Genomic DNA, 27,299 nt, shown 5'->3' with positions numbered 1-27,299 from the left:
TAGTTCATTTTCAATATCCTATCTAGTGAGTACCACTGATGTATTTTTTTTACCCTTTGTTCCTTGATTTCTGTGCCCCTTCTTACCAGCCCAAAGACAGATAAAACAAGACAAAAAGTAAAGAAAATAGAAATGACAACCAAGAAGAAAAACAGCCGGTGCTGGTGGCTCATGCCTGTAATCCTAGCTAATCAGGGGCGTAAGATCTAAGGATTGCAGTTCAAAGCCAGCCTAGGCACAAAAGTCTGAGAAACTCTTACCTCCAATTAACCACCAGAAAATCAGAAGTGGCGCTGTGGCTCAAGTGGTAGACTACTAGCCTTGTATTGAAGAGCTCAGGGCCAGAGCCCAGGTCCAGGGTTCAAGGCCCTCGACCACCACCAACAACAAAAAAAGAAAAACCTTGGGACCTGGAGTTTGGCCTAGTGGTGCTGTGACTCAAGTGATAGTGCTCTAGCCTTCAGTAAGCACAACCACAATGATTAGGCCCTGAGTTCAAGTCCCAGGACCGTCAAAAATAAAAGAGGGCCAGGTGTTTGGCCTAGTGGTAGAGTGCTTGCCTAGCATGCATGAAGACCCAGGTTCGATTCCTCAGTACCACATACATGGAAGAAAGCTGCAAGTGGTGCTGAGGCCCAAGTGGTACTGAGGCCCAAGTGGTAGAGCTCTAGCCTTGAGAAAGGCCAAGGACAAGGCTCAGGCCCTGAGTTCAAGCCCAGGACTGGCAAAAAACAAAAAACTTTGTTTCCCCTGGAGTTCATTTTGTTAAATATTTATATTTATATTTATGATTAGAGGTATCAAGGCATTGTGCCTTTAAAACTCATATATGTTTTGTAAGAGAGGAAAGTGAGGCTCAGAAGGATTAGGTGGTCCACTGGTAAGGGATGGCACACAGGTCTAACTCAGATCATGTTAGCATCCAAATCAGGGACTCGGCCTTTTTCCAAAGACTTCAGAGACTCAGGCCCTGCCCCATGACAGAGTATTCTACCTATAGTGTTCCATCTAATGCTGTTTAGAAGAAATGAACCTCATGGTTGTGGATAAGTCAATGCCCTTACCCTCCTTATTATTCACCTCCAAAGGTGAATCACAGATATGGAGGAAAACATTTAATTTCCTTTTGTGTTAGCAAGGTGACACTCCTTTTTCCTGAAGGGCACAGGGAAACTCAGTCAGAAGTAAAAAAGAGCCAGTCACTATTGCCAATCCTCAGAGAGGGCAGAGAGTTGGCACTGACATGTCACTCCCTCCTTTTGTCTTTTCAGTGTAATTCTCTGTGTCTAAAAGCCTGCCCATTAATCTGCTTTTGTGAGCAAACTGGTCTGATCAGTCAGGTCACTGACAGGGTAGTCAAACCTGCCAAGAGGGCCAATTCAACTTCAACGGATACTGTGCAAAGTCCGAGCCTGGCATTGATGGAACTGGCAGGTTGCCCACCTCTGCCACAACACTTCTGTGGTTGTAAAGTTGACGAGAAAGAAGCACGTGCTGGGCAGTGCAGGACGGGTCTGGCATCATTAAGAATAATTCTGTAGCTGGGAGCTGGTGGATCCCGCCTGTAATCCTATCTACCCAGGAGGCCGAAATTGATCTGAGGAACATAGTTCAAAGCCAGCCAGGACAGAAAAAAAGCCTGTGAGACTCTTATCTCCAATTAAACAGCAAAAAAATGCCAGAATTGGAGAACATGTGGCTTGAGTGGTGGAGCATCAGCCTTGAGTGCAAAAGCCAAGCGAGAGCACGAGGCCCTGAGTTTAAAACAAAACAAAGAAACCCTGGTTTCTTCTTTTCAGACAGAATGCAAAGGCACATGGTCTGGGGCCTCCGAGAGGGGCTGAGCCTCAGGCCCTGAGCTTCAGAGTTCACAGCCTTCTCATTTTTCACCTTTCAGGAGATTTTCCATTGGTATTTATGCTTTGAGTAAGCACAGGATTCTGAGCTTGCCAGAAAGCTGTGCAAATACACCAGGCTGCTCAGCATAAAGCCTCCATGCAGAGGAGGAAAAGTCAAATGTCAGGTAGATGAGGAGTCTGGGGGATAGGAGACTAAAAACTGCAGACTTCCTGCTCAGATTACACGTTGCAGAGCCTAGCTGGGAAACTGGCTGTAGCGCCAGATCCCTGGTTGGCTGTCCCAGCTTCGCCTGCTGCTGGCTTGTGATTGATGGCAGTGAGACCAGAGCAAGCGTGGGGCCCCAGTCCCCAACTCCCCCCCCTCCCAGCCCACAGCTGCTCTCACTTTCTCCAGGTTTCCATGGGTGGGGAGGGAGGGAATCAGAGCCCGAGACAGTGTGGGGCCTCTAGGGCTGCTGGGGGAAGATCAAGATCTGGAGCCTGACCTGACCTTCCTCTCTAGGCCCTGGGCACTGTCTTCCTGGGCTCCTTCTTTCACTGAAATATGAAATTGCACTTTACAAGTGCCATGACTTACAGATGAATTCATTAATAGTATAGGTGCTTTTTTTTTTCCTTTGACCCAAAAGTTCACTATGTCTTCTGGGTTTAAAAATAAAGCATTTTCCTGGCCTCAAAAATGTTGTAGGGTCCAGGCCAGCTGTGCAGAATACATCATCCTGTCGGTGCAGTCCCTCAGGGCCTCTGAGATTCACTAGCAGTCACCCTACCTCAACCCTTAAGCCCAGCTGCTTGGCGTTCCTTCTCCTTTCCCTCCCTCCCCTTCCCCCTTTCACTTTGTCTTTCTGTCCCCTTCTCTCTTGCTCTCTTGCTCTTTTCTTTCATTTGCTCTGTCTCTGTTTTCTCCATTTCTCTTGTGTGTCTGTTTCTGTCTCTTTCTTGATCTCTCTGTCTCTCCCATCCACTCTACCTTTGTTTTCTTCCCTCTGTTCCTATGTCTTTATCTCTCTACCTCTGTGTCTGTCTGTATTTTTCTCTTTCTTGTCTGTCTTTGTCTCCGTCCCTCTTGCTTTCTCTTTCTCTCTCATTCTCTCTCTGTCTCCCTCCCTCAGTTCTCTGTATCTCTCTTATTCTCTCTCCTCTCTTTCTGTCACTCTCTTATCTGTTTCTGTCTCTTTCTGTCTCTCTCTATGTCTGGGTCTGTCTGGCTTTCTTTCTCTCATTCACTCTATCTCTGTCTTCTCGCCTCTTTCTCTCTATTTTTCTCTCTTTTCTGTCTCTACCTCTCCTTGCGTGTCAGTCTCTCTTTGTGTCCCTCCATCTCTTTGTCTCTGTCTCTCTCTTTCTATCTCTCCTTCTAGTCCTCACTGATCTGACAGAGGTCATGGCTGTGGGAGAATCTGCTGACCACCCCCAGATCTTAGATGAGCCATCCTGAGTTGCTATCTTCATAATCCATGGATTGATTTCTTATGCAACATCTTGTATAGTATATACTTACCCAATTCAATAGAGAAAAGGAATATTCACATCTTTGAACAGACTGTGAAATAACAATATCTTAGTCATGTTTTGGCTATTATAAAAAGTACCTGAGATACTCAACTTTAATAAAAGAAGAGGTTTGTTTTAGCTCACAGTTTTATGGTTCTAGTCCATAATCCCTTTGCCTTGGACCTGTAGGAAGATAGCACATCATGGTGAGAATAAGCGGCACAGCACAGGCTACCTTTGAGAAGCCAAAAGGAGGAGAGGGAGCAGCCAGGGTCCTATTCATTATCCCCAAGGCCACACATCTAATGGCCAAAAGCCATTTGGGGGGTGAGTGGGCCTGGGCATTGTCCTGAGCTTTTATGCTCAAGGCTAGCACTCTATCACTGAGCCAGAGTTCCACTTCTCTCTTTTTAGTAGTTAATTTGAGGTAACGGTGTTATAAACTTTCTTATCTGGGCTGGCTTAGAACTTCCATCCTCAGATCTTAGCCTCCTGAGTAACTAGGATTTTTTACAGGTGTGAGCTACTAGCATCTGGCTAAGTGCTACCTTTTATAGGTTCCACTGCTCCTCAAATACTGCCAGCCTGAAGAGCAAAGCCTCTAGTAGACTTTGAGGGACATTTACGATATGAATGATAGCAGGATGGAGTAAGATTGGATGGCTTACACGACAGACATTTATTTTCTAGTTCTGGAGACTGACTGAGCTCAGGAAGGTGGATTTACATAAGAACCCACTCCTTGGATTACGGACAGTGGATTTCGTATGTTTTTTTACATACAGAGAGAACACTCAATCTCTGATCTCTTTCTCATAAGAGATCTAGTCCTATCATGAAGGGTCCAGCTTTATGACAGAAGATTCTCTGGAAGGGTTATGGTTTCAACCTATGGACTGAAGGGGCACAGATATTTATTCCATAACAAACAATGGCCACTTAGATGATCTTACTGCTGCCACCATCCCCATTCCCCTCCTCCCTAACCACAAACATGTCAGTACATCCCCTCCCCTAGTCCATTAACTTTTCCTCTGTGTCTGACCCAGGGTGCAGCACAAAGGAGAGGTTCAATGCCTGTGAGCTTAAGAAAGTGTAAGTCTACAGTTCAGGCAGGAGGCAAGGAAGGGAGGCAGTGGTCCATCTATAGAACAGAGTGGGGGAGATATCTGTGGGACACAGAGAGACGCTCGTCTGGAAGACATAGGAAAAATACAGGAAAGTGTGGAGGAGGTGGTGAGACTAAATGTGCATTTGGGACCAGACTGAAGAAATCTCAAATATCAGTCATTAAAAATAAGAAAAAAAAAGATTCCTAAGAAAGTGCATTTCTTTACAGACCTTTGGGCTCTCCCATCCTCTGGGCCCTCTGCTGGAAAAGTACAGTCAAGTCTCAAAAAGTTCCTTTTAAATTGTATCCTTTAATGTTATAGACATAAGGCAGTATTGTATCATAACTCTATAAAGGCGAAATACCTTGAAACTGCTTTATGACATGTAGTAGTGACTGTGTTTTATCCAAACTGTCACTCAAGAATGTGTTCTTTACAGATGGTAACTGAGATGCTAATAATAAAAACAGAGTGAGGGGCAGGGAGGGGAGTCAGGAACTGATGGGTCATACCTGAAATCCTAACTACTCAGGAAGCTAAGATCTGAGGATTGATTCAAAGTCAGGCCAATTAGGAAAAATCAAGAGACTCTTATATCCAATTAGTTCCCAGAAAACCAGAAGTGGAGTTGTGGCTCAAAGTGGTAGAATGCTAGCCTTGAGCAGAAAAGCTCAGAGCCAGAGCCTAGGGACTACTGAGTTCAAGCCCCATGACCCCTCCCCCGCAAAAGCAAATCCTGGTACCAGGTCTCTCTCTCTCTCCTACTCTCTCTCTTTCCTACTCTCTCTCTCTCCTACTCTCTCTCTCCCCTCCCCCCCCTCTCTCTCCTATTCTCTCTCTCCTTCTCTCTCTCTCTCTCTCTCTCTCTCTCTCTCTCTCTCTCTCTCTCTCTCTCTCTCTCTCACACACACACACACACACACACACACACACACACACACACACACACAAGCTTTGAGAACACCAAACTTTGAGCATAAAGATATCAGATGTCAGGTTCCGTGCCTTTTATTAATCAGAAGACGGAACTAGATCCTAAATCACTGTGTTGTTTTAGGAGACTTCATTTCTTCTTAGCTAGCAAATACAAAGTATAGCAACATTCTGCTGATGTACTGTAATGACAGTGAAATAAAGTTTAGATGCTACATGGTATCAGAAGGTATGAGAGGAAGATATGAGATACCTGAAAACTTGAGATACTGCATCCAAGCCAAGGTCTGGAGATAAAGAGGGTTGGGGCCTCCTGAATTGTGTGCAGCCTGGCTCCCTCATCTGGGAAATTGCTTCTTCTCCCCTCAGGTAACCCACTGGCATAGCCCCTATTTCTTCGCCTACTTCCCCACGGCCAGCTCATACCCATCTATGCTTGCAGACATGCTGTGTGGGGCCATTGGCTGCATAGGCTTCTCCTGGGTGAGTATCCTATTGGTCCTAAAGAGTAACCTTGCATGGGAGATGGTCCCTGTTCACAGAGGTGGGAAGGAGGGGCTTCATGGCCTGTGGCCATCAGGGCCACCTTAGAAGGACTTATACTGAGGGATGGTGCTAAGTGTGTGTGTGTGTGTGTGTGTGTGTGTGTGTGTGTGTGTGTGTGAGAGAGAGAGAGAGAGAGAGAGAGAGAGAGAGAGAGAGAGAGAGAGAGAGAGAGAGAGAGACCAACAGACAGACAGACAGACAGAGACAGAGACAGAGAGGGAGAAACGAGGGGGATTTTTGGAATAGTTCCAACAATCCAATGCCAGTTCTACACAGATGTCTTGTTTTGTTTTATGTCAATACTGGAGCTTGAACTCAGGGACTTGTACTGTCACTTGTTTATTTTTGTTGTGTTTTTGTTTTTATTTTTGTTTTTTTTTAGTCAAGACTGGAGCTCTACCATTTGACTCACATCTCTATTTCTGGGTTTTGAATGATCAATTAAATATAAGAGTCTATGGACTTTTTGGCCATGGATGGCTTTGAAGTAGGATCCTCAGATCTCAGCCTTATAAACAGCCAGGATTGCAATTGTGAGCCACCAGCATGTATAATTTGTTATCAAAACTATAATCTATTATGTAGATTATATATATTGTTTTATAATCTATATAATAGGATATCTATAAAGCTATATGTGTATCTATGTATAGGATACATATAATCTATTATATAGATTATATATGTAACACATATCTATATCTACTTATCTACATATTCTACATATCTCTTACAGAGGCTAAGATATGTATGTGTGTTATGTATAGGCTAGGATATATGGTTATAGACAGGCTAGAGTGTGTGTGTGTGTGTGTGTGTGTGTGTGTGTGTGTGTGTTCTTAGTTTGGATTAAAATCACATGGCCACAACGTTTCACAGCTCAAACCCTAATTCCCCTAGAGGATTTCTTGGCAGTCTCAATGCCCAAGTGCCTTCCTTCCATCAGGTGGTACTTTCTGAAGAGAGATTAAGGGGAGAAAATCCACCTGCCAGCCCAGCCCAGTGTATAGAGTTGAGGTGCCTAGAAGTGGGCCTAGCACTTGCTTCTATGCCACCCATTCCTCCCTCTGTGGGATAAAATGCCTAGAAAGGTCCCTGCTTAGAAGGTGGTCTGTAGTTCCAGCCCAACACTTCAGGAGAAACTGATAACCATGTGTGGGAACTTGGAACCAGAGGTCCCACTGGTGTCAAGGGTTCCAGGGCTGCTCACCCTGTGGGGACTTCTTCAAGGCTAAGGCCAGAATTCTTGGGAGCTAGTGTACTGTGGGTAATTGACTCATGTTCAGTGAGGGTCTGAGAAGCTGCTTTTGAATTCATAGCACCAGCTGAACAGAGCTACGTGCTTTGCCCACCTGGGCCTGTCCTTCAAGCTAAAGGCCATCAGATGCTCAGTAAATAGCACTCACAGATGCCCAGGAAGGAATTAAAAAAATAACAACCTTGACTTCTTCTGTGGCTGTCTGTGATGTTTTTCACAGGCACTCAGAGCCTCCTCAGCCTGGTGGAACTGGTCTGGGTGTGGCAGTGTGGCCTACGCTGAGCCCTCCATTTCTAAATGACATTAGCTTTCAGTAGATATTACAGTAGGCTCTGTGGGGCTCTGCTGGTTTAGAGCCATTCTGTCCCTTCAGAGTAACTCAGTATTGATTTGTCATTGTGTCTGCCTTTCCCTGGAGGGATGTCTCCCTGTCTCAGAGCCTGTCTTGTCTAATACCCATGACTTTGCACAGAGAGTGCTGGTTCCTCTGGCGGTAGAGCTATAATTTAACCAGGCTGGAGCAGAACCTACCACAATGGTTGACCCAAGCAGCAAGGAGCAAGTCCTCTTGCTGGCAACATATTATGATGCCTATGCACACAGGTAGATATGAGAACACCTTGGTCCCCATGGGACTCCTTAAAAAGAGATTCAGATGCTGACAGAGATTCCCCAAACCAACCTTTGACCTCTGTGTGTTATGAGAAGGGGGGAGCCTCAAGGTAAAGGTACTAAAAACTCTATTTTAAAAAATGATTTTTATTATGAAGGTGATATACAGTGGGGTTACAGTTACACAGTCAGGTAAAGAGTACATTTTTTTGGACAATGTCCTTTACTGACTCCCAGGAGTTACCAAAAACTTTAGAGATGAGACATGAAGGCACACAGTGCCATTTCTTCAACTCTATCCTAGGCTTTTTCCCTTATGTCCAGAGAGGAGAGTCCACTGGCTTTTTTAACTTGTTCTATAAGCAGACAGATGAATGTGTGAATAAGCATGTGCCTCCCCTATAGGCCAAAATGAAGGATCTTGGGGTGCCTGTGTGCACCTTCCAGTGAATTCTCCTGTGCCAATCTCAGTTGAGGAGTGCATGACTGAGATTTGCTTCAGGCATATGAGGCCCATCTAAGATTGAGTGATTTTAATCCAGGATTTAGTGGAAGGTTACACCCTATTGCTGCCCCCACAATTTTGCAACACCTGGCTCCTTGCTTCAGCCCCAGCCCCTAGAGAATGCATGGTTGTCTCTGCATGATAGGTGGATGACATCTCTGAAGAGTTAAGTCACAGCTCACATCTTGTGACCAGGTTTGTGCTAAGGTTTGATGAGAATGGTGTGGTCGCCATGTCTGTAGAGGCCCATAGAGACATATGGAACCTGGCATGCAGATAACTCATTACTTCCTGTCACCGATCTGGGAAGAGCTCAGGGGAGAGAGATGGGCACACATTCTCCTCATGAAGCTCTCAGTACTGCTTCCCTGAAGTGCCCCTCAGCAATGAATTGGTGCTGTGAGGAACTCAGGCTCACAGCCAAAACAGAGTATTTGCTGCCATTGTGGAGTTGTGGGAAGTGAGAACCCAGCATTGACTCTGTCTTCTGCTGCTAGTACAAGATCACAGAATGGGTAATTTGTCAGCGTTAGAAATGTGCCTGACTCTTGATCCTAGAGGTCAAAAAGATCAAACATATGGCCCCTGTACCTGACAACCAAGGACCTTTGCTGTGTGATAATGTGATAGAAGGCAGAGTGTTTGTGACATAGGAATCAGGCTAAACTTCCTCCCTTCATGTTTATATCTGACTCACTCCTAACCAGTTTAGGAGGGAGGAGGCCCCATGGCCCACTCATCCCTTCAAGGCTTCACGTCTTAATTCATTGTCATTGGAGATCCTGTTTCCAACACAAGAATTTTGAGACTCGTTCAAACCATAGCAGCCATGGAATTAATTCCTACTCATAGGTGTTAAGTTGATCAAAACAAAATTATCTCACTTTTTTTTGTGCCAGTACTGAGACTTGAACTTGAGCCTTGAACACTGTTTTCTTAGCTTTTTCACTCAAGGCTAGTGCTTTGCCACTTGAGCCACAGATCCACTTCTGGCTTTTCGAGGATTAATTAGTGATAACAGCTTCATGGACTTTGCTTCCCAGGCTGATTTTGAACCTCAGTCTCCTGATCTCAGCATCCTAAGGAGCTAGGATTATGAGGCATAAGCCATCAGCACCTGGCCTCTCATCCTTCCATCCAAAGCAGCCAGGAAACTTAACACTTTCTCTTTCTTGCCAGGCTTCGAGCCCAGCATGCACAGAGCTGGAGACAGTGATGATGGACTGGCTTGGGAAGATGCTGAAGCTGCCAGAGGCATTTTTGGCTGGAAGATCTGGAGAAGGAGGAGGAGTGATCCAGGTAAGGTGGTACAGGTGCAGGAGAGCATCTTTCTGATATGCACAGGCTCCACAATGGATCACAATGTCAGGTGGAAATGTGGATGCCTACAGTGCATGTTGCTATGACCTGGTATTTTTTTTAGAGAATAAAGCCAAGCTCTGGGGAATCCCTTGGCACTGGAGTCGGCAGGATATAGATATGGATCCCAGAGCTGCCTTTGAGCTGCAGGTGTCCTAGTTGTGGCTGAGGAAAGAGTGGCTATCCCAAAGCAGACGAATGGAAATAGAAACACATAACATTAATATTGAGATTCCATAGTGGATTACTATCCCTAAGTAGTTTCAGGACACACTGAAATGTAACCATAATACTATGAATTGGGGGCATATTTTAGGACTGAGTCACAGGGCATCAGATAACTTTTCCCTTGAGTCCTAGGTAGTAAGTTACAGATATCCTTTCTTTTTTTTTTCTTTTTGCCAGTCCTGGGGCTTGAACTGAGGGTCTAGGCTCTTTCCTGAGCTGCTTTTTGCTCAAGGTAAAAACTCTACCACATAAGCCACAACGTTACTTCCAGCTCTTTCCGTGGTGCTGAGGAATCAAACCCAGGGCTTCTTGCATGCTAGGCAAGTACTCTACCACTAAGCCACATCCCCAGCTCTATGTATTTCTTATCTTGTGACACAAAAACTACAGGAAAAGTGACAACTGTGCCCAGGCTTTGATGACTGCATGCTACTTGTCTATGAGACAATACTTTACCCAAGGATGCTGCTATTTACCAAGGATTCCTTTCCATGTGTATACTTTATGCATTCGTTGTTGTTGTTATTAGTCATGAGGTTTGCATGCAGGGCCTGGGCACTGTCCCAGAGCACTTTCCCTCAAGGCTAGTGTTGTACTACTTTGAACCACAGCTCCACTTCCAATTTTCTAGTGGTTAATTAGAGATAAGTGCCTCACAGACTTTTCTGCCCTGGCTGGCTTTGAACCATGATCCTCACATCAAAACCTACTGAATAGCTAGGATTACAGTTGTGAGCCACCAGTGCCTGGCTTGTTCCTTTTTTTCCACTCAGAATATAATGTGGAGAATATCCAAGTGATCAGGCTTATCTAAGGGAATAAGACAGTTCTAAATGATAGTCATGACACCCAGTCTGTAGAACAAATGTCATTGGGATGAGCTGGACTTTATGCACTTTACAAGTTTTTTTTTAACATAATAGTGGAGCTATATTAATCTACCCTCCCTTCTCACATCCTTTTTTTCTTATGTCAAGTTAATGGTCATGACCATGACACTGCTAGAGCACTGTTAACTTTGGAGCACAGAGATTCTTTTGCAGAGACTGTCTTCTCAGACACTGTGATTAAGCAGTTATGATTGTGTCCATTTAATGGACAATACTTTTGTATGAGATCACAAATTAAATTAGGAAAGAAGCCTTCTGACATTCAATCCTGACACTGTGGCTGCTGTAACAAATTATCAATGCTGTACACATTTGCGTGGCCTCACAGAGTATATTTCCTTATATTTCTGGAGGTCAAAATCTACCATCAGGGGCTGGGAGCGTTGCCTAGTGGCAGAGTACTTGCCTAGCATGCATGAAGCCCTGAGTTCCAGTCCTCCGTACCACATACATAGAAAAAGCTGCAAGAGGTGCCTGACTCAAGGGGTAGGGCTCTAGCCTTGAGGAAAGCCCAAGGACAGTGTTCAGGCCCTGAGACCAAGCCCCAGGATGGGGGAGGGAAGCTAGCATCAAGGTTGATACCCAAGAGAATAGCAAATGAAGAATTTATTTCTTCACTTCACCCGGCTTCTGAAAATCCTTAGCCTGTGAGTCTCTCCTCCTCCGTTTCGTCTTGTATCATCCTAATCTTTCTTTAACGGTCATTTTTTCTTGTGCCTGCAGATGAGAAAGTATGTCTCCACTCTTAAACCCCATGGGATTAAATTGGGCCCACTCAGATAATCCAAGATAATCTCCCCAAGTAGAGGTTCTTAATGCAATCATATCAGCAAAGTCAACTTTTCTTGGTACACAATCACAGATTCTGGGTATGGAGACCTGGACTCTGGGGGTCGAAGTTGCATTATTCAACCTATGACATTATGTATGTAAGACAGTCATTAGATAATTTATTTATAATAGGACTCCTGACACCTACGTTTAGAGATTTGGATTAAGCAGATCTTAGAAAGGCCCAGGAATATGAATTACAAATCAGTCTTCTGTAGGTGTCCCTGAGCAAAGTTGCTCACTTTCCTATGACCAGCAGGTTCTAATGGTTGGGCTCTGTGAGCTCAATTTATCTCTCACATGCTTTGGTTATCTCACTCTGTCATACATAAGATGTTGGAAGTAGAGAGCTGATGAAAATGAAATATTAGTTCTATTGCAAATAAAACACCAATCATAATGCTGAATATGTATGGTAAAAAGCAGATAAATGGATTTCAAAATTTTTTTAAAATATTTCTTAACTTTTGAGTTAATATACATTTATGAGATTTCATTGTGGTATTTCTATGCAAATTGAAAACATTTACTTCCTTCACCATATTATCATAATTTCTTTCTTTTCTCTTTAAAAAAAACACCAGTGGGATTCTGTGAACCATATATTAAAATATCACAGTAAAATGTTCTAGCAAAATGATAGCTTTCTTCTTTTTGTCAGAGGAGACACAGTTTGGCCAAGAAACATACCACACCTATGTGTCCTGGCTTCACAATGCAGTCAACTGCATTTCCCCTTAGTGAAGCTGAGGAGGCTCTCCTACAAGAGTCCTGATGCTCCTGCGGACTCTTTTATCAGGCTTGTCAAAAGAGATAAGCCTGACTGCCTAGAGAGGAGACAGGCAGTCAGTCCAGGCCTGGAGGCCCAGCAGGGTTGCCTGTAGGGCAACTGAGTTCTCAAATAAGGATTCTGGCCTTTAATAGCATATGAAATCCTGGAAGCAGACTTACTTTTTATTATAATCTCATACATTCTTCCACTATCAACTTTTCCTTTTGTCCTGATGAGACATGGCAGCCTGAGACTCAACTTTTCTTTCAACCTAGGAGAACTTTTCCTTCATTCCTTCTGAGTTCCTATGTGTGGTCACTTCTACTCTGATTGCAGGTGCTTCAATTCTTTGATACAGATTTTGATACCTCTTCTCAAATTTCTCCGGATATTTTTCTTTATTTGCCATTTTTCTCCTCTATATTTTGGGGGGAAGTTCTTATAGTTTCCTCAAAATCATTTCAATTTTCTGCATAGCCAATGTATTTATCTTGGTTCTAGCTTTTCACTTTGAAAAGGTATTACCCTTTCCATTTATGAAACTGGATTTTCATTGTAAAGATGGAAAATACAGCGATAATATTTGTCATAATTCCCCCTACTCCAGTGCTGCCAGTATTATTCAACATGTGTGTATGTCAAACCAATTTGAAGATAAATATTTACATCCCTTTAGGATGAGAGGCAAATACCTTCCAAGATAAACAGCTTCTTTCTGGAGCTGTCTTAGTGGTATCTCTTGTTCCTGATTTTGTTGCAGTATCTATGCTCACAAAGTCTGAGTCAAATTCCTATAACCACCAAAAAGCACATATCTGAGTCTGAATCTCACAATGAAAGCGATTGCACATTCAGTTCTAGGTGGTACCTCTAGACAGGTCTTCTAATTTGACACTTCTCAAAGAGCTTACCAACAGTTTATAATTGACAATGTCTGTTTAATAATAGCTACTTTCCTTGAACATCTATGAACTTGCCTAGATCTGAGCCTATTTCTTGTGCATTCTGTCATCATTATTTTCCCTCAAATATTTACTTACAGTCTTTTCCCATAGTGAGGAAATTGAGAGCCAGAAAGATAGGGTATCTAGCCAACTGGGGTGGGGCCGGGGGGGCGGGTAACAAAAGATAAGGACAGTGTGAAAGATATTGGAGCTTTGTGAGTTATGCCAGCTCACTGGGTCAAGAGGTGTGCATGATACTATGGGTTACAGCATCTTTTCAAAGACAATTGCATTATGAGAAGTCCTTGCGTTTGGGTAGAACTGGCCCTGGAATCTTACAACCCAGGCTTTACTTCAACCTCCCTATAAGCCAGACTCACTTAGTTTTTGCTAAAGGAACACAAACTCCTGGGGACGTGCCTACATCAGGAAATTAACCCTTCCCAGATGACAAAGCTGATTGTCTGTAATTTATAAGGCCCCAAAGAGCTCCAAGGTGGGTGATGGCCTATGAGCCAGCCAGCCTTATCAATCTGTGATCACGGCGGCCAGGCAGGCATGCACACTGTTATGACGTCTGAGCCAAATGGCAAATCATCGTTGCACAGCTAGATGAATGTGGCTTGCAAAAAATAGTTTCTTAATTGGGTTTGAAAGCTCTTGTGGATGAAAAGCTGCCAATTTCTCTCCCTATGTGATGTGCCACTTGGAAAAATCAGATGAAAGGACCTTTCTGCTTATGGCTGCCTCCTCATTCAGTAGCATCCTCTCCTGCCTCCTGAGATGGCTTGCCATGGCAACCTTTGTCCCCTGAAGCAAAAGCACTGACCATCATCTCTGCTCTCTTGCCAAAGCGTCTTCACCTTTTCCATTCTTCCCTCAGTATAGATCTGCTTCCAACAAAGGGCAGAGAGATCTACTTGCCTTTATGCTGAAGTTTGCTGCACCCTCCTGGCTGCTTCAGACCTATTGTGATCTGGGTACTCTATTGACAATTTCTCTTATAGGCCTTTGTTATTATTGTTATAAACGATTGTTCTTGACCAAAGGAGAATACTTTTCTCGGAGGATACGGTCAGTGTTGTTCTTCTCCCTTCCCGAAACAAACAAAACATAATTAATTGGCATGGTGATTCAGTCATTCATCAGACTGGTTCAGAGACCGAACAATGTAGTTCCAGTGTTGCAGACAGGGAAGCTGCCATCACAGCTGCAGCAGTGTGTTAAGGGTGAGAACCAGGGAGCTGTGCCTGTTTTTCTATTCTCTCTTCCAAGAGTGGATTTTACATAAAGGAATGTGTCTTTACAGCTCCTTTCATGGGAACCAGTGGAGGTAAGCTCTGAGAAAGGAGTAATGAGGTGGATGGGAACAATATAAAATACAGTAGCTGAGGTAGGTACTGATGGCTCATGGCTAATAATCCTAGCTAATCCAGAGACTGAGATCTGAGGATCCTGGTTTGAAGCCTGCCTGGGCAGGAAAGTCCATGAGACTCTTATCTCCAATGAACTATTTAGAAAAAGCTGGAAGTGGAGCTGTGGCTCCGGGGGTAGAGTGATAGCCTTGAGCACACAAAGGCTTAGCAACAGTGCCCAGACCCTGAATTTAAGCCCCAGGATTGCCCCCCCCCCAAAATACAATGCTCATCTTCCTGCTGTAGCTTTATCATCCAAATTTCTTTTACATATCTAAAACCATTTTAGAAGCTTTGCCTATGAAAATATAGGCTAAACGGAATAGGAATAGGCCCATTTTAGATACCTTCTTAAGAGGATAATAAATCAGGACATTTGAACTCATTCAATACATCTAGGAAAACATGAATAAATGATTTTGTGTGTGTGTGTGTGTGTGTGTGTGTGTGAAAAAGAGAGAGAGAGAGAGAGAGAGAGAGAGAGAGAGAGAGAGAGAGAGAGAGAGAGAGAGAGAGAATGCCAGTACTAGGGTTTGTATTCAAGACCTTGTACTCTTGCTTGACTTTTACAATCAAGGCTAGCTAGCCCTTTATTACTTGAGTCATAACTCCACACTAGCTTTTTCTCTAGTTAATTGGAAATAAGAGCATAACAGATTTGCCTCCCTTGGCTAGCTTTGCACCTCAGTCCTCAGATCTCAGGCTCCAGAATAACTAGTATTGCAGGTATGAGTACCAGCACCTTGCCAGAAATGATTTTTTTCAGAAATGATTTTATCTTTACATTATATCCATTTCCCTAAGGGAAATGAGTTGGTTCTGAAGAATAAGTTAAAGCAGTGGAATGGTAACTCAGATCGACTAAGGGCCAGGTAGTAAAGTCCATGAGGTTCTTATCTCCAGGTAACCACCAGAAAGCCTAAAGTAGAGCTGTAACTCAAGTGAAGGATTATCAGGCTTGAGTGAAAAAGCTCAATGCTTATGCACTGAGTTTAAGCCCAAATACCGACACAAAAAATGGAGGAGGGGGAGCAGAGGAAGGAGAAAGGGAGGAGGAGAAATAGGAAATAAGGAGCGTAAGGAGGAGAAAGGAGCTACTCACAAATGCAGGGAGACCCATGCTATCAAGCCAGCATGGGTTCATGTCCCAGTATGGCATTTTCTAGCTGCCATTTTGGGGAAAAATTATGGAATCACTCTGAGCATCATTTCTTCCATCCAAGGACAAATAATGATTGTAGAGATTTTTTTTTGCCTGTCCTGCAGCTTGAACTCAAGGCCTGAGGTCCTTGGACATTCTCAAGGATAGAGCTCTACCACTTGAGCCACAGCACCATTTCTGGCTTTTTCTGTGTATGTAGTACCTAGGAATCGAACCCAAGGCTTCGTGCATGCTAGGCTAGCACTCTACCACTAGGCCAAGCTCCCAGCCCAGGGGATTTTGTTTAAACAAATTAAATGAATAATACAAAGTGTATTGACTCCACACCTTTCAGACACTCTCAACCTCAAGAGGAGAAATTTTGATTAGGATTGACTTAAACAAACCATCAGAGGTTGGGTGGCTTAAATAGAAACTCACTAACTCAGATTTTCAAGTCCCTCCCAAGGCTTCTTCCTGGCTTGCCTGTGGCTGATTCTCCCTGGGACTGGACGTTGTCTGTCTTGGTGTGGGCTAGTGATGAGAGCCTAATTTTAATTTGTTATGAGCACATCAGTGGGATTGGATTAGGGCCCACACTATCGACTTTCTTTTAACCTACTTGTTACTTTCAAGATCTTTTCTCTAAGTAGTTAACATTTTGAGATAACATGGTTTATGGCTATGATTTGTGAACTAGGGGTGGGATTACAATTCAGCCTTCAGCATTAAAGATTAAGAAAACTTTTTCCACATCAATCTCTCAAGAAAAATGGGCCTCATTTTTTAAATAAGTAGAATGTACTCTGTCCAAGAAAATATAATCACAGAGCTTGTGGGGCTGCCCTGACCCACCTCCTCTGATGGAGATGCAAGACTATAGGCAAGAGAGGACAGCAGGAAAGCATCCTAGAAGCCCAGCCCATAGTCCTGGTGTACACTAAGGGGTGCTAATAGTTCATGCCTGCATACCTAGCTACTCAGGAGGCTGAGATCTGAGCATCACAGTTTGAAGGCCGCCTGGATTGAAAAGTCCATGAGATTCTCATCTCCAATAAACTCCTCAAAAAAAAGCTGGAAGTGGGGCTGTGGCTTCAGCCTTGAGTAAATAAAAGTGAAAGGACAGAATCTAGGACTTCAGTTCAAATTCCAGTACTGGCACACACACACACACACACACACGCACACACGCACACATGCACACACACACGCACACAGTAGAATGAGTCTCCACATATCTTGGATGGTTCGTTTAAAAAGTATCAATTTATCTTTTAATAGCTGACATACTGATCATTTTGCTGCATTTTGAATTTCATTTGGCCCTTCTTTTGGGTTTAGGGAAGTGCCAGTGAAGCCACTCTGATGGCCCTGCTCGCTGCTCGGACCAAAGTGATCAGGCGGCTGCAGGAAGCCTCCCCTGAATTGACACCAGCCGCCATCATGGAGAAGCTAGTGGCCTACTCATCAGATCAGGTGAATGAACTAATGAACTGGGGTGAGGATGGCCTGAAACCTTGCAAGCTCTTAGGATGTGAAGCTCTGCATCATTTCACATCTCAGAACAATTTCAATGCTAAGTAGAAAATGGATTTGAACTCATTAACAGATGGGAGCTTGATAGACCAAGAAAAAAAGAAAATTTATGTCTGAGTGCCCTTTCCATCCCATCCCATGACTCATTTGTCACTATTTTCACCAGCATAGACTTAAAATGCACCCACCTGGATCCCCTTCAGAGGAATTGGATGTGGGCTCAAAGACCTGACCTCAAAACCCAGGTTCTCAGGCAAAATGCATTATTCTCAAAGCCTCTCTTTCTTTACTCACAAACAGGGACAAAACCCCAGTTCCTTTCTGCAGCTGCTCAGCTTCACTTACGGCTGTGCATGATGAAAGATTTAAAGTTCTTTTTCAGGACTGGGCATGGTCATAGTGGTACACATCTGTCATCTCAGCTGCTTGGGAGGCAGAAATAGGAGAATCATGGTCCATAGTCCTCCTAGGTAAAACAAAAGACCTTGACTGGGAAAAACAAAAATGAAGCACAAAGGACTGAAGGATGGGACTGAGAGTGTGGCCTAGTGGTAGAGTGCTCGCCCATGAAGCCCTGGGTTTGAATCCTCAGTACCACATACATAGAAACAGCCAGTTGTGGTGTTGTGGCTTGAGTGGCAGAATGCTAGCCTGAGCAAAAAGTGTCCAAGGGCAGTGCCGAGACCTTGAGTTCAGACCCGAGGACTGGTAAAGAAAAGGGCTGAAGCTGTGCTTCAAGCAATAGAGTACTTGCCTATCAAGTACAAGGCCCTGAGTTCAAACAATATCAAGCAAGTGCCTTGTAAAGTTCAGAAAACCTTGCGTCTAGTATGATTCCATCCATGTGAAAATGGTAACCAGTGACAACAAAACAGAATCCAAAACTCTGTGGGAAGGAGCAAGTGGAAAAAAGATTGATTAGTAAGAATTCCTTAGGGAACCTGCTCAAGAGGACACAGAAAGAACACAAGCTGAGCCAGCTGCAAGAAATCAGATTCCATAGGGAGCCACTGAGTTTTGCTAACATATTTATCTTCGGTGGATTTTTATGTCACCCATTTGGACTATAACAGTTTTGTTCCAGTTAATACTTAGCCTACAATAACTATGATATCTCTGTATCCTAATTCCGTTCTAATTATACACAAAGAAATAATTTGTGTGTATTTGCATCCCCTTGGTTTCTCAGAAGCAAAATCAAAATGAACACATAAACACTTGGGTAGTAGGTGCGGAGGCAGGCTTCTGTGGATAGTAGGGGCTAGCCATTCCCCTTGGAATCTCCAAGAAAGTTCAGCTCTTCAGAAAGGGACCTGGTGATGCCTTCTCAGCTCTCCCAAAGATGGAGGGTCGCTAGCCATTCCAGATTCCTAAGAGTTTGGAGTGTCAAGAGTGTAGAGCCTGATGGGATATTCATTGACCATTTCCTGATAAATATTCACTGCAATCACCTGTGAGGGGGAAGGCCAGCTGGGAGGAGAAGAATGTCAGAATATTGTCTCTGGTGGAGGGGTGGGAGAGGTCTGGCCCAGAGCGATTGCTTTGTCCACAATCTGAACTGTTCAGTCTTTGGACCCAGGATTGTCTCAGCCTTTGGGTATGTGTACAGTTAGTCTTGTGATGAGCATGCGTCAAAAGGCAGTTTCTCCACAGAGGAGAAGGAAGCTGGGAGCTATGATTAGCTAGCACTCTCTGAAACAGCATCTCTGTGTGTGTAACAGGGACTGCATCCAGAGGAGACACTGGAGCACCACACCCACAGCAGGGAGGCAGGAAGAGAATTCCCCTGTAGGAACATTTTGCATTCTTGTTGGCCCTGCTTCCCAGGCCTCCCATCCATAGCTGCAACAGGCTCCTGTGTCTTTCTGGCTCAGATTGCCTTCTGAATTGAGTCTGGTGTTGCCCGCCAGCCTGAGTTACAGGGAGCCAAGGGTCAAAATGTTCATCATACCTGTATAGGCCCATCACCCCATATATTCTCTCAAATTTGAGATGAGGCACAAAGGTCATGAAAAGAACAACTACCTACACAACTACCTGGCACTTGATCCTTAGAGTGCTTGATCCATCAGACTTAAGAGCAAGATCTCAGGTGAAGAGAAACAAGTCCAGGAGAAGGGAATCTTACGAAGGGTGTAGGGAGAGAGAGGAAGGAAGGTTAGTTCTGTCATCTCCAGGGTGTACCCACACAGCCAGGTGTTAGTGCTTTTTACAGAGTCAAGGACTCAAACTCTACTTTCTCCCTTTCAAGGCACACTCCTCCGTGGAAAGAGCTGGATTAATTGGTGGAGTCAAAATTAAAATGATTCCTTCCGATGGCAACTTTGCCATGCGTGCCTTGGCCCTGCAGGAGGCCCTGGAACAAGACAAGGCAGCAGGCCTGATTCCATTCTTTGTAAGTGGAACAGACTTGTGTGTGTGTGTGTGTGTGTGTGTGTGTGTGTGTGTGTGTGTGCCCTTGAACACATATTTGAATGTGCTAGCCAGAGCCATGTTCCAGGCTGTGATGGCCACAGGCCAGACATGACTCCATTTACTTTGTATTTCATGTACTTTCATCTCAGACACAGTCACCAGAACACCCTGTGGTAGAGGATTCTGCTAAGCCAAAGCCTTTCTACTTGTCAGAGGGACACCATGTTAACTGTCAAGGGACAGTGTGGTAAGATGCATTAAGTAATAATGAATGTACAAACTGTGAACCAAATTAAGACTAAAAATCCAGCAGGCTTTGCTGCCTAGATTAGTTGTTCCCAGTAGATACAAAGACTTGTCATTTGTAAGAGGCTCATTGCAAATAAGCTGTAACTAATACCAGGCAAAATATCTAAATAGCCAAACTGATTACATTGTGCCTTGATATGCATTTTCTAGTAGGATAGGCAGTTAGCATTGTACCTCTAACATTGAAAAGAGTTTCCAATTCTGGTAAGGAGAAAAAAATGCAGAATATATATAGTTAATTCCAAATACAATCACAAGAAGCCAAATTTAAACACAAAATCAATTTTGATTCCCTAATAGCCAAGTAATTGAAACTTACTTACTGGGAGTGGTAAGTGACACTGTAAGTATAATTTGCCTATTTCTTCTTTTACACAAACTTTGAAAATTAGTATCTTGAAGGGGATTGGACTGAAAATTGTCATCTTTCCCTGTGGAATGATCAGCTTAATGACCATCTTGTTAGGAAACACTGTATTTATCTCTCCTAATGGAACTTGCCCAACTTTGTCTGATGTTGCAATAATTACATCAGACTTCCTTTGTTGGTCTTTGCAAGGTGTGCTTTTCCACCCTTTTCTATCAGCCTTCCTGTTCTCTCATACAGGAAAATCCCACAAATGCAGCATATGACTATTGCTCTTGAAAATTTTAAATCCACTGGGAATATTACCTTTATTTTGTCTTCATTTAAAAATAATTTTTGTCTCAGTCTTTCCTTTACATATGTATGTATGTATGTATGTATGTATGTATGTATCTATCTATCTATCTATCTATCTATCTATCTATCTATCTTTTATCTAATTTTTGCTAGGCCTAGGGCTGTCCCTGAACCTCTTTGTGCTCAAAGCTAGCATTCTACCACTAGAGCCACAATGCTACTTCTGGCTTTTTTGAGTAGTTTATTGGATGTAAGAGTCTCCTAGGGACATTTCTGGCTTTCAATCAGGATCCTCAGATCTCAGCCTCCTGAGTAGCTAGGATTACAGATGTGAGCCACCAGCACCTGGCTAACATCTTGTCTCCCACCAATCTGTTTATCCTACATGTCATGCATTCTTGTCATTTTGAAAATGTTATGTAAATAAAATGGTACAGTATGTGAATATTTTATTTCTTTTGGTTGTTGTTAGCATAGAGAACTTTGTGCTTACTAGACAGGTATTCCACCACTAAATCATGGCTTTAGTGCTTTGGCTCTGGTTACTTTTGAAGCATGGCCCAGCTTTTTACTAGGCTGGACTGAGATTGTATTTAAGGTTCTTATTGTAACCAAGATAACAGATCTGTGCCACCCAACCCCAATTTTTCTGTTGAGATAAGTTTTGTAGAGTATGTATGTGTGTATGTGCATACGTATGTATGTATGTGCATATGTGTGTGTATGTATGTATGTATCCTGGGTTGGCCTGGAAGTGTTATCCTTCTAATCTCAACTTCCTTCATAGGTGAGATGATAGCTGTGTGCCATTACTTCCAGTTATTAGTTGAGATGAGGTCTCATGAACATTTTGTCCAGACTGACCTCAAACTGTAATCCTCTCAAGTAGCTAGGATTATAGGAGTAAAGCACTATTGCTCAGTTCCTTACGTGAAAATGTGAGGTTAGCATGATTTTTCCCTACTGCTAAAACCTAGTACTCTGGATATTCAAGTTGTTGAATCTGTACTCCTTTTTATGGCTGTGCCATAAAGATATGGAATCATAGTGTTCCATAGTTTGTTTATTCAGTCACTTACTGAGGGATATTTTAGTTGTTTCTTATTTTTGCATGTTGCCAGTAAAGCACCTGTAGATATTAATGCATAGGTATGTGGGTAGAGACATGTTTCCCTTTCTGTGATGTAGACTCTAGAGTACACTTGAGGCTTATACTGTAATTATACCTTCAGTGTTTTAAGAACCTGACAATATGCTTCCTAGGGTGGTTGTGCTAGTTTACATTTCTATAGCAGCAAGCTATTTAGGCTTCTTGTGACCTCACCAGATTTGGTACAGCCACAATTTTTTTTTTTTGCCAGTCATGGGGCTTGAACTCAGGGCCTGAGCACTGACTGTCCTTGGACTTTTTTCCTTGCATCTAAAGCTCTACCACTTGAGCCAGAGCACCACTACCAGCTTTTTTTTCTGGGTATGTGGTACCAAGGAATCAAACCCATATTTTTGTGCATGCTACAAGCACTCTACCACTAGGCCAAACTCCCGGCCCCCAGCCATAATTTTTTATGTTAGTTATTTGGATATGTGTATAGTAATATTTTTACAATAATAATTTGCATTTCTCTGGTAACTAATGATACCCAATGTCTCATGTATTTATATACCATTTTTATACCTTCATTGAACTGTCAATTCACTTTTTTGTCCCTTGTCTACCTGGATGATTGTTTTAAGCAAATGATTAACTTTGTTAAACAGTTTCATAACATGAAGTACAATTTCCAAACATACATGCTTTGCAAATGCTTTCTCACAGTGTGAGACTTGTCATTTACTCTAATCTCTGAATAATGTCATTTATTTCTAGTTTAAATGATGTCCAGTTTTTCAGTTTCATTCCTAGATCCTGACTTTTGTTTTATATGTAAAAACTCACAATCCCATCTAGATTTTCTTCTGTATGATCTTCTAGGGGATGTATAGAGGTTTGTTTTGTTCTTTCAGAGTCTATGATTTAGTTTCATTTAATATTTGTGATAAGGGTTATGTCAATGTCTTGATTCACTTATGTGTGTGTGAGCGTGCACATATACACACATGCTTGTACATGTCTGTATGTCTCTCTGATAATTATGATGTGCAGTTGTTTCAAGATTACATCTTGAAAGGCTATATTTTCTTCGTTGTATTACCTTTGCTCATTTGTTTAAGATAGATGACTATAGATATGTATCCCTATTTAAATTTATATGTGTCTTAAAAAAAAAACAACACATCACTGCTGGGCACCAGTGGCTCATGCTTATAATTCTAGCTATGCAGGAAGCTGAGATCTGAGGATCATGGTACAAAGCCAGCCCAGGCACTAAAGTCTGTGAGACTCTTAGCTCCATTTAACCACCAGAAAACCAGAAGTGGCACTGTGGCACAAACTGGTAGAGCACTAGCCATGAGCTGAAGAGCTTAGGGACAATGTCATGCCCAGAGTTCAAGCCCTACAACCAACAAAATAAAATAAAATGAAAGATAATACATCATTTTGTTTTATTGCAGGTTTATTCTTTTTTTTCCAGTCCTGGGGCTTGAACTCAGGGCCTGGGCACTGTCCCTGAGCTTCTATTGCTCAAGACTGGCACTCTACACTTGAGCCTCAGCACCATTTCCAGCTTTTCCTGTTTATGTGGACCTGGGGAATGGAACCCAGGGCTTCATGCATGCAAGGGAGTCATTTTACCACTAAGCCATATTCTCCACTCTGCAGATTTATCCTAACTTTAATAAGACTTCTGATATTATATTCAAAATAGTGTCATCAAAACTGTTTGCGTCTTAAGGGGTATCAATGTTCAAGAAGTAATGTACCCACTACCCAATGACTGTGACTTAAATCCCTCTATACATCACCCTGACAATAATATACAATAAAAGATAGTTTGAGTCTTTTGACTTAATAAAATGTTGGAATCAATTTGCTGATTCAGCATCTACCAATATCTCAAAGGAGCTTTAGATGAAATCACATGAACTTTATGGATTAAGTGTGGGAGAGGTGACAACTCAGTGATGTTAAAACTCCCTAATTAAGCACACAAAATGTCTCAATACTTTCTTAGATCTTTAAAAAACTGTGTTCAGCTGGGTGTAGACAGCTCATGCCTGAAATACTAGCTATTCAAAAGGCTAAGATCTGAGAACTATGTTTGGAAGCTAGCAGGCCAGGAAAGTTTGTGACACATCTCAAATTAATAACAATAAATATGGAAGTAGAGCTGTGGCTCTGGTGGTAAAGCACTGACTGGCTTTGAGTGGAAAACTCAGCCAGGCCCCAAGTTACAGTCCTAGTACCAGCACAAAAGAATTGTGTAGTTTTCTTCATAAAAATCTTAGATTTAAAAAAAAATCACACTTAAGATTTCTTTCTAGTGCCAAAGTAAAGAACATTTTTATTATAATTTCCTATTTTAATTGCCAAGTTATAAGTACAATTAAATTTTGTCTTTTGGCTCTGTATCCTGTAGCTTGCAATACTTGCTGATTAAATCTAGGAAGACTGGGTTTTGTTCTTTGATTAATTCTTTGGAATTTTTACCTAGACAACCATGTCATGGCAACCAAAAGTTTTATTTATGCATTTCCAATTTGTATATCTTTTTAGTTTATTTTTAATCTTTTATTTTAATTTTCTCATATCACTTGTGACTTGGATCTTAAATGCCATATGTTATGTGTTGAAAGCTTGTAGTAGTGTTCAGAGGTGGGGCTTTGGGGAAACCATTGGATCAAAAGGGTCCTGATTTAAGCTATAGATTAATCCACTGATGTCTTCATTATTAAATGGACCTGTAGGAGGTCAGACCTAGTTGGACAAAGTGCAGGTGTTCCCTACAATGGCATATCTTCTTCCTTCCTTCCTTCCTTCCTTCCTTCCTTCCTTCCTTCCTTCCTTCCTTCCTTCCTTCCCTTCCCTTCCCTTCCCTTCCCTTCCCTTCCCTTCCCTTCCTTAATTCATTTTCTCTCTCCTCTTTCTCCTTTCTCCCTTCCTTCTCTCCCTCCCTTCTGCTTTCTTTCTGTCTTTCTCTCTCTCTCTTTTTCTCTCTGTCTTTTTCTTTCTCCTTTCTAGTTGTCTCTAGTCTGATCTACTGGCTTTTTCTCCATGATGGTTTGCTTTATCACAGGTGCACAGCCAAATGACCATGGATAACTCTGAAACCATGAGCCCAAATCAATCTTTTCTCCTTTCAAATTATTTCTCTCACACATTTTGTCACAGTGACAGAAAGCTGACTAACACATTGACTAGACTCCCAATAAAAATGTTGAATAAAGTGGTGAGAACAGACATCCTTGCCTGGCTATTAATCTTAGCAGAAAGATGTCTCATTTCTCACCATTAAGAAGATGTAGGCAGGAGATTTTTGTAGCAGTCAGTTATCAAGTTCCACTGTGATCTTAGTTTGCTAAGACATACTTTTCAATCACTGATAGATGTTAGATTTTGTCAAGTGCCTTTCCTTTAGCTATTCATGGACACATTTTTCTTCTTTACCTAGTTGATGTGACATATTAATTTTTCCACATTTTGAACCAGCCTTTATGCCACTTGATTTGGAAGTACATTTCTTTTTATGCTTTGCTCGGTTTAATTTGAAATAGTATTTTGTGGAAGAACTTGGCTCTTCATTCATGACAGATGTACGTTTATGGCTTCCTTTCATGCAAAGTCCTTGTCTAGTGTGAGCATTAGGGTAACAGCCACATAGAATGAATGAGGAATATTTTTTTGCTTCTCTTTACTAAGACAGATTGGAGATATTTGCTGTGATTACTTCTTCAAATATTTGGTAGAGCTCATCATTGAACCCAACTGGGCACAGTGCTTTCTGTTTAGCCATGCTATTAATTACTAATCAGTAAAATTTTAACTAATATAACTGCAGGGAGATTATTTTTCTGTGTGACTGTTTGTACATGGACACAAAGGAAATTTGTCCATCTGTCTTTAGATTTTCAAATTTATGGTTATTAAATTCATTTATTATCGTAGTCATGGTTTCATTTTCATTTTTGAGGGCAGTACTTTGTGTCTTTTCTTAGTTAACCTGGCTAAAAGTTTATCAAATTTACTGATATTTTTAAAGAAGCAACTTTTCCTCCATTAATTACCTTTTTTCCATTTCATCAAATAATATTTCTTTCATTTGCTTTTGCTTACTTTGTATTTAACTTGCTTCTTACTGGTTTTTGAAGATGTCTTAAATTATAGATTTTAATTGTCTTCTTTTTCTAATATGTGCTATAATGTTTTCTAAACACTTCCTTTACTAAATTCACAAATTTCAGTTGGCTGTTTTGTTAATTTTACTGAAGCTGAAGTATTTTTAAACATCTTTTGATCTATATAACTACATTGTTTGATCTCAAAGAGTTTGGAGATATTCCAACCACTTTTTGTTATTCTTTCTAGTTTAATTCCATTGTGATCTAAATTCCACTATGCAGAATGTGCATTGTTTTAAATAGTACTGGAGTTTGAACTCTGATTCTGTGCTTGCTAGACAGGAATTCTTATCATGAACCACATCTCTAGCCTTGATTTTTGCTCATTATTTTTGAAATAAGATGATGCTTCCTTCCTGGGTACATGGTTGGGTTCTATTTGCCTGTGGTAGGATTCCTGGTAGCTAGGATAACAGGTACTATCATAGAGACCAGCTGTCTTTATTGAGAAGGGATCTTGGGAACTTTTGTCTCTCTGGGCTCTCATTTACTGGCTATCCCATCAATTTCAGCTTCCCAAGTAACTAGGATTTCAAGGATGAGCCACTGTGTCTTAATATGCACTTCTTAAAATCTGCTGAAATGTATTTTATGCCCAATATGTGGCCCATTTGGGGGAATGCTCCTTGCAAGCTTGAGAAGAATGCATCTTCTCTTCACATTGCATGCAATATTCTATAGATATGAATTTGGTCCAGTTGGTCAGTGCTACTTTTCAATTCCACTACATTCTTACCCATTTTCTGCCTATTGGACTTACCCACTTCCGATACAAAAGTGTTGATGTAAGGGTATTATTACAGTGGTTCATTATTTCTTTCTGCAGTTCTATCTCTGCTCCATGTATTTTGATGCTCTCTAGTTAGGTGCACACAGTTGTAATGTTCCCTTGGAGAAGTGACCCCTTCATCATTAGGCAATGATCATCTTTTTGTTGTTACCATGTTCCTACCATGCCCTTGGGTGAGTTTTCTTTAAACAAAATAACTAATGAGCATAGATCATTTACATGACATCATACATTTGAAAAAAATCTGTGGTAAAACCATTGTAAATTAGGAGCTGTCTGTGTGTATGTCTGCTTAGGTATATAATGTTAGCTTTTAGACTAATAATTGCTAGTCCATTACTCTAAAAGCTAATATTATAGCCTTTCTTTGCAACTGCATTTTTGTACACAACTTAAGAGACAAATGCAT

The 27,299-nt window shown here is 42.0% G+C and overlaps 1 protein-coding gene across 1 annotated transcript in view; it reads left to right on the top strand.

The window, feature by feature from the left end:
• The window catches only part of Ddc (dopa decarboxylase), a 96,078-nt gene that overhangs the window by 19,415 nt on the left and 49,364 nt on the right, over positions 1-27,299 (top strand). The window contains exons 3-6 of the mRNA XM_090332218.1: positions 5,768-5,881; positions 9,499-9,618; positions 17,241-17,375; positions 19,687-19,830. Of these exons, the coding sequence (XP_090188344.1) occupies positions 5,768-5,881; positions 9,499-9,618; positions 17,241-17,375; positions 19,687-19,830 (513 nt within the window). The remainder of the gene's footprint in view (positions 1-5,767; positions 5,882-9,498; positions 9,619-17,240; positions 17,376-19,686; positions 19,831-27,299) is intronic.

The sequence above is a fragment of the Megascapheus bottae genome, chromosome 5 (genome assembly GCF_031878675.1).
Source record: "Megascapheus bottae isolate mThoBot1 chromosome 5, mThoBot2.hap1, whole genome shotgun sequence".
Lineage (NCBI taxonomy): Eukaryota > Metazoa > Chordata > Mammalia > Rodentia > Geomyidae > Megascapheus > Megascapheus bottae.
This window is presented reverse-complemented; position numbering and strand designations above follow the sequence as displayed.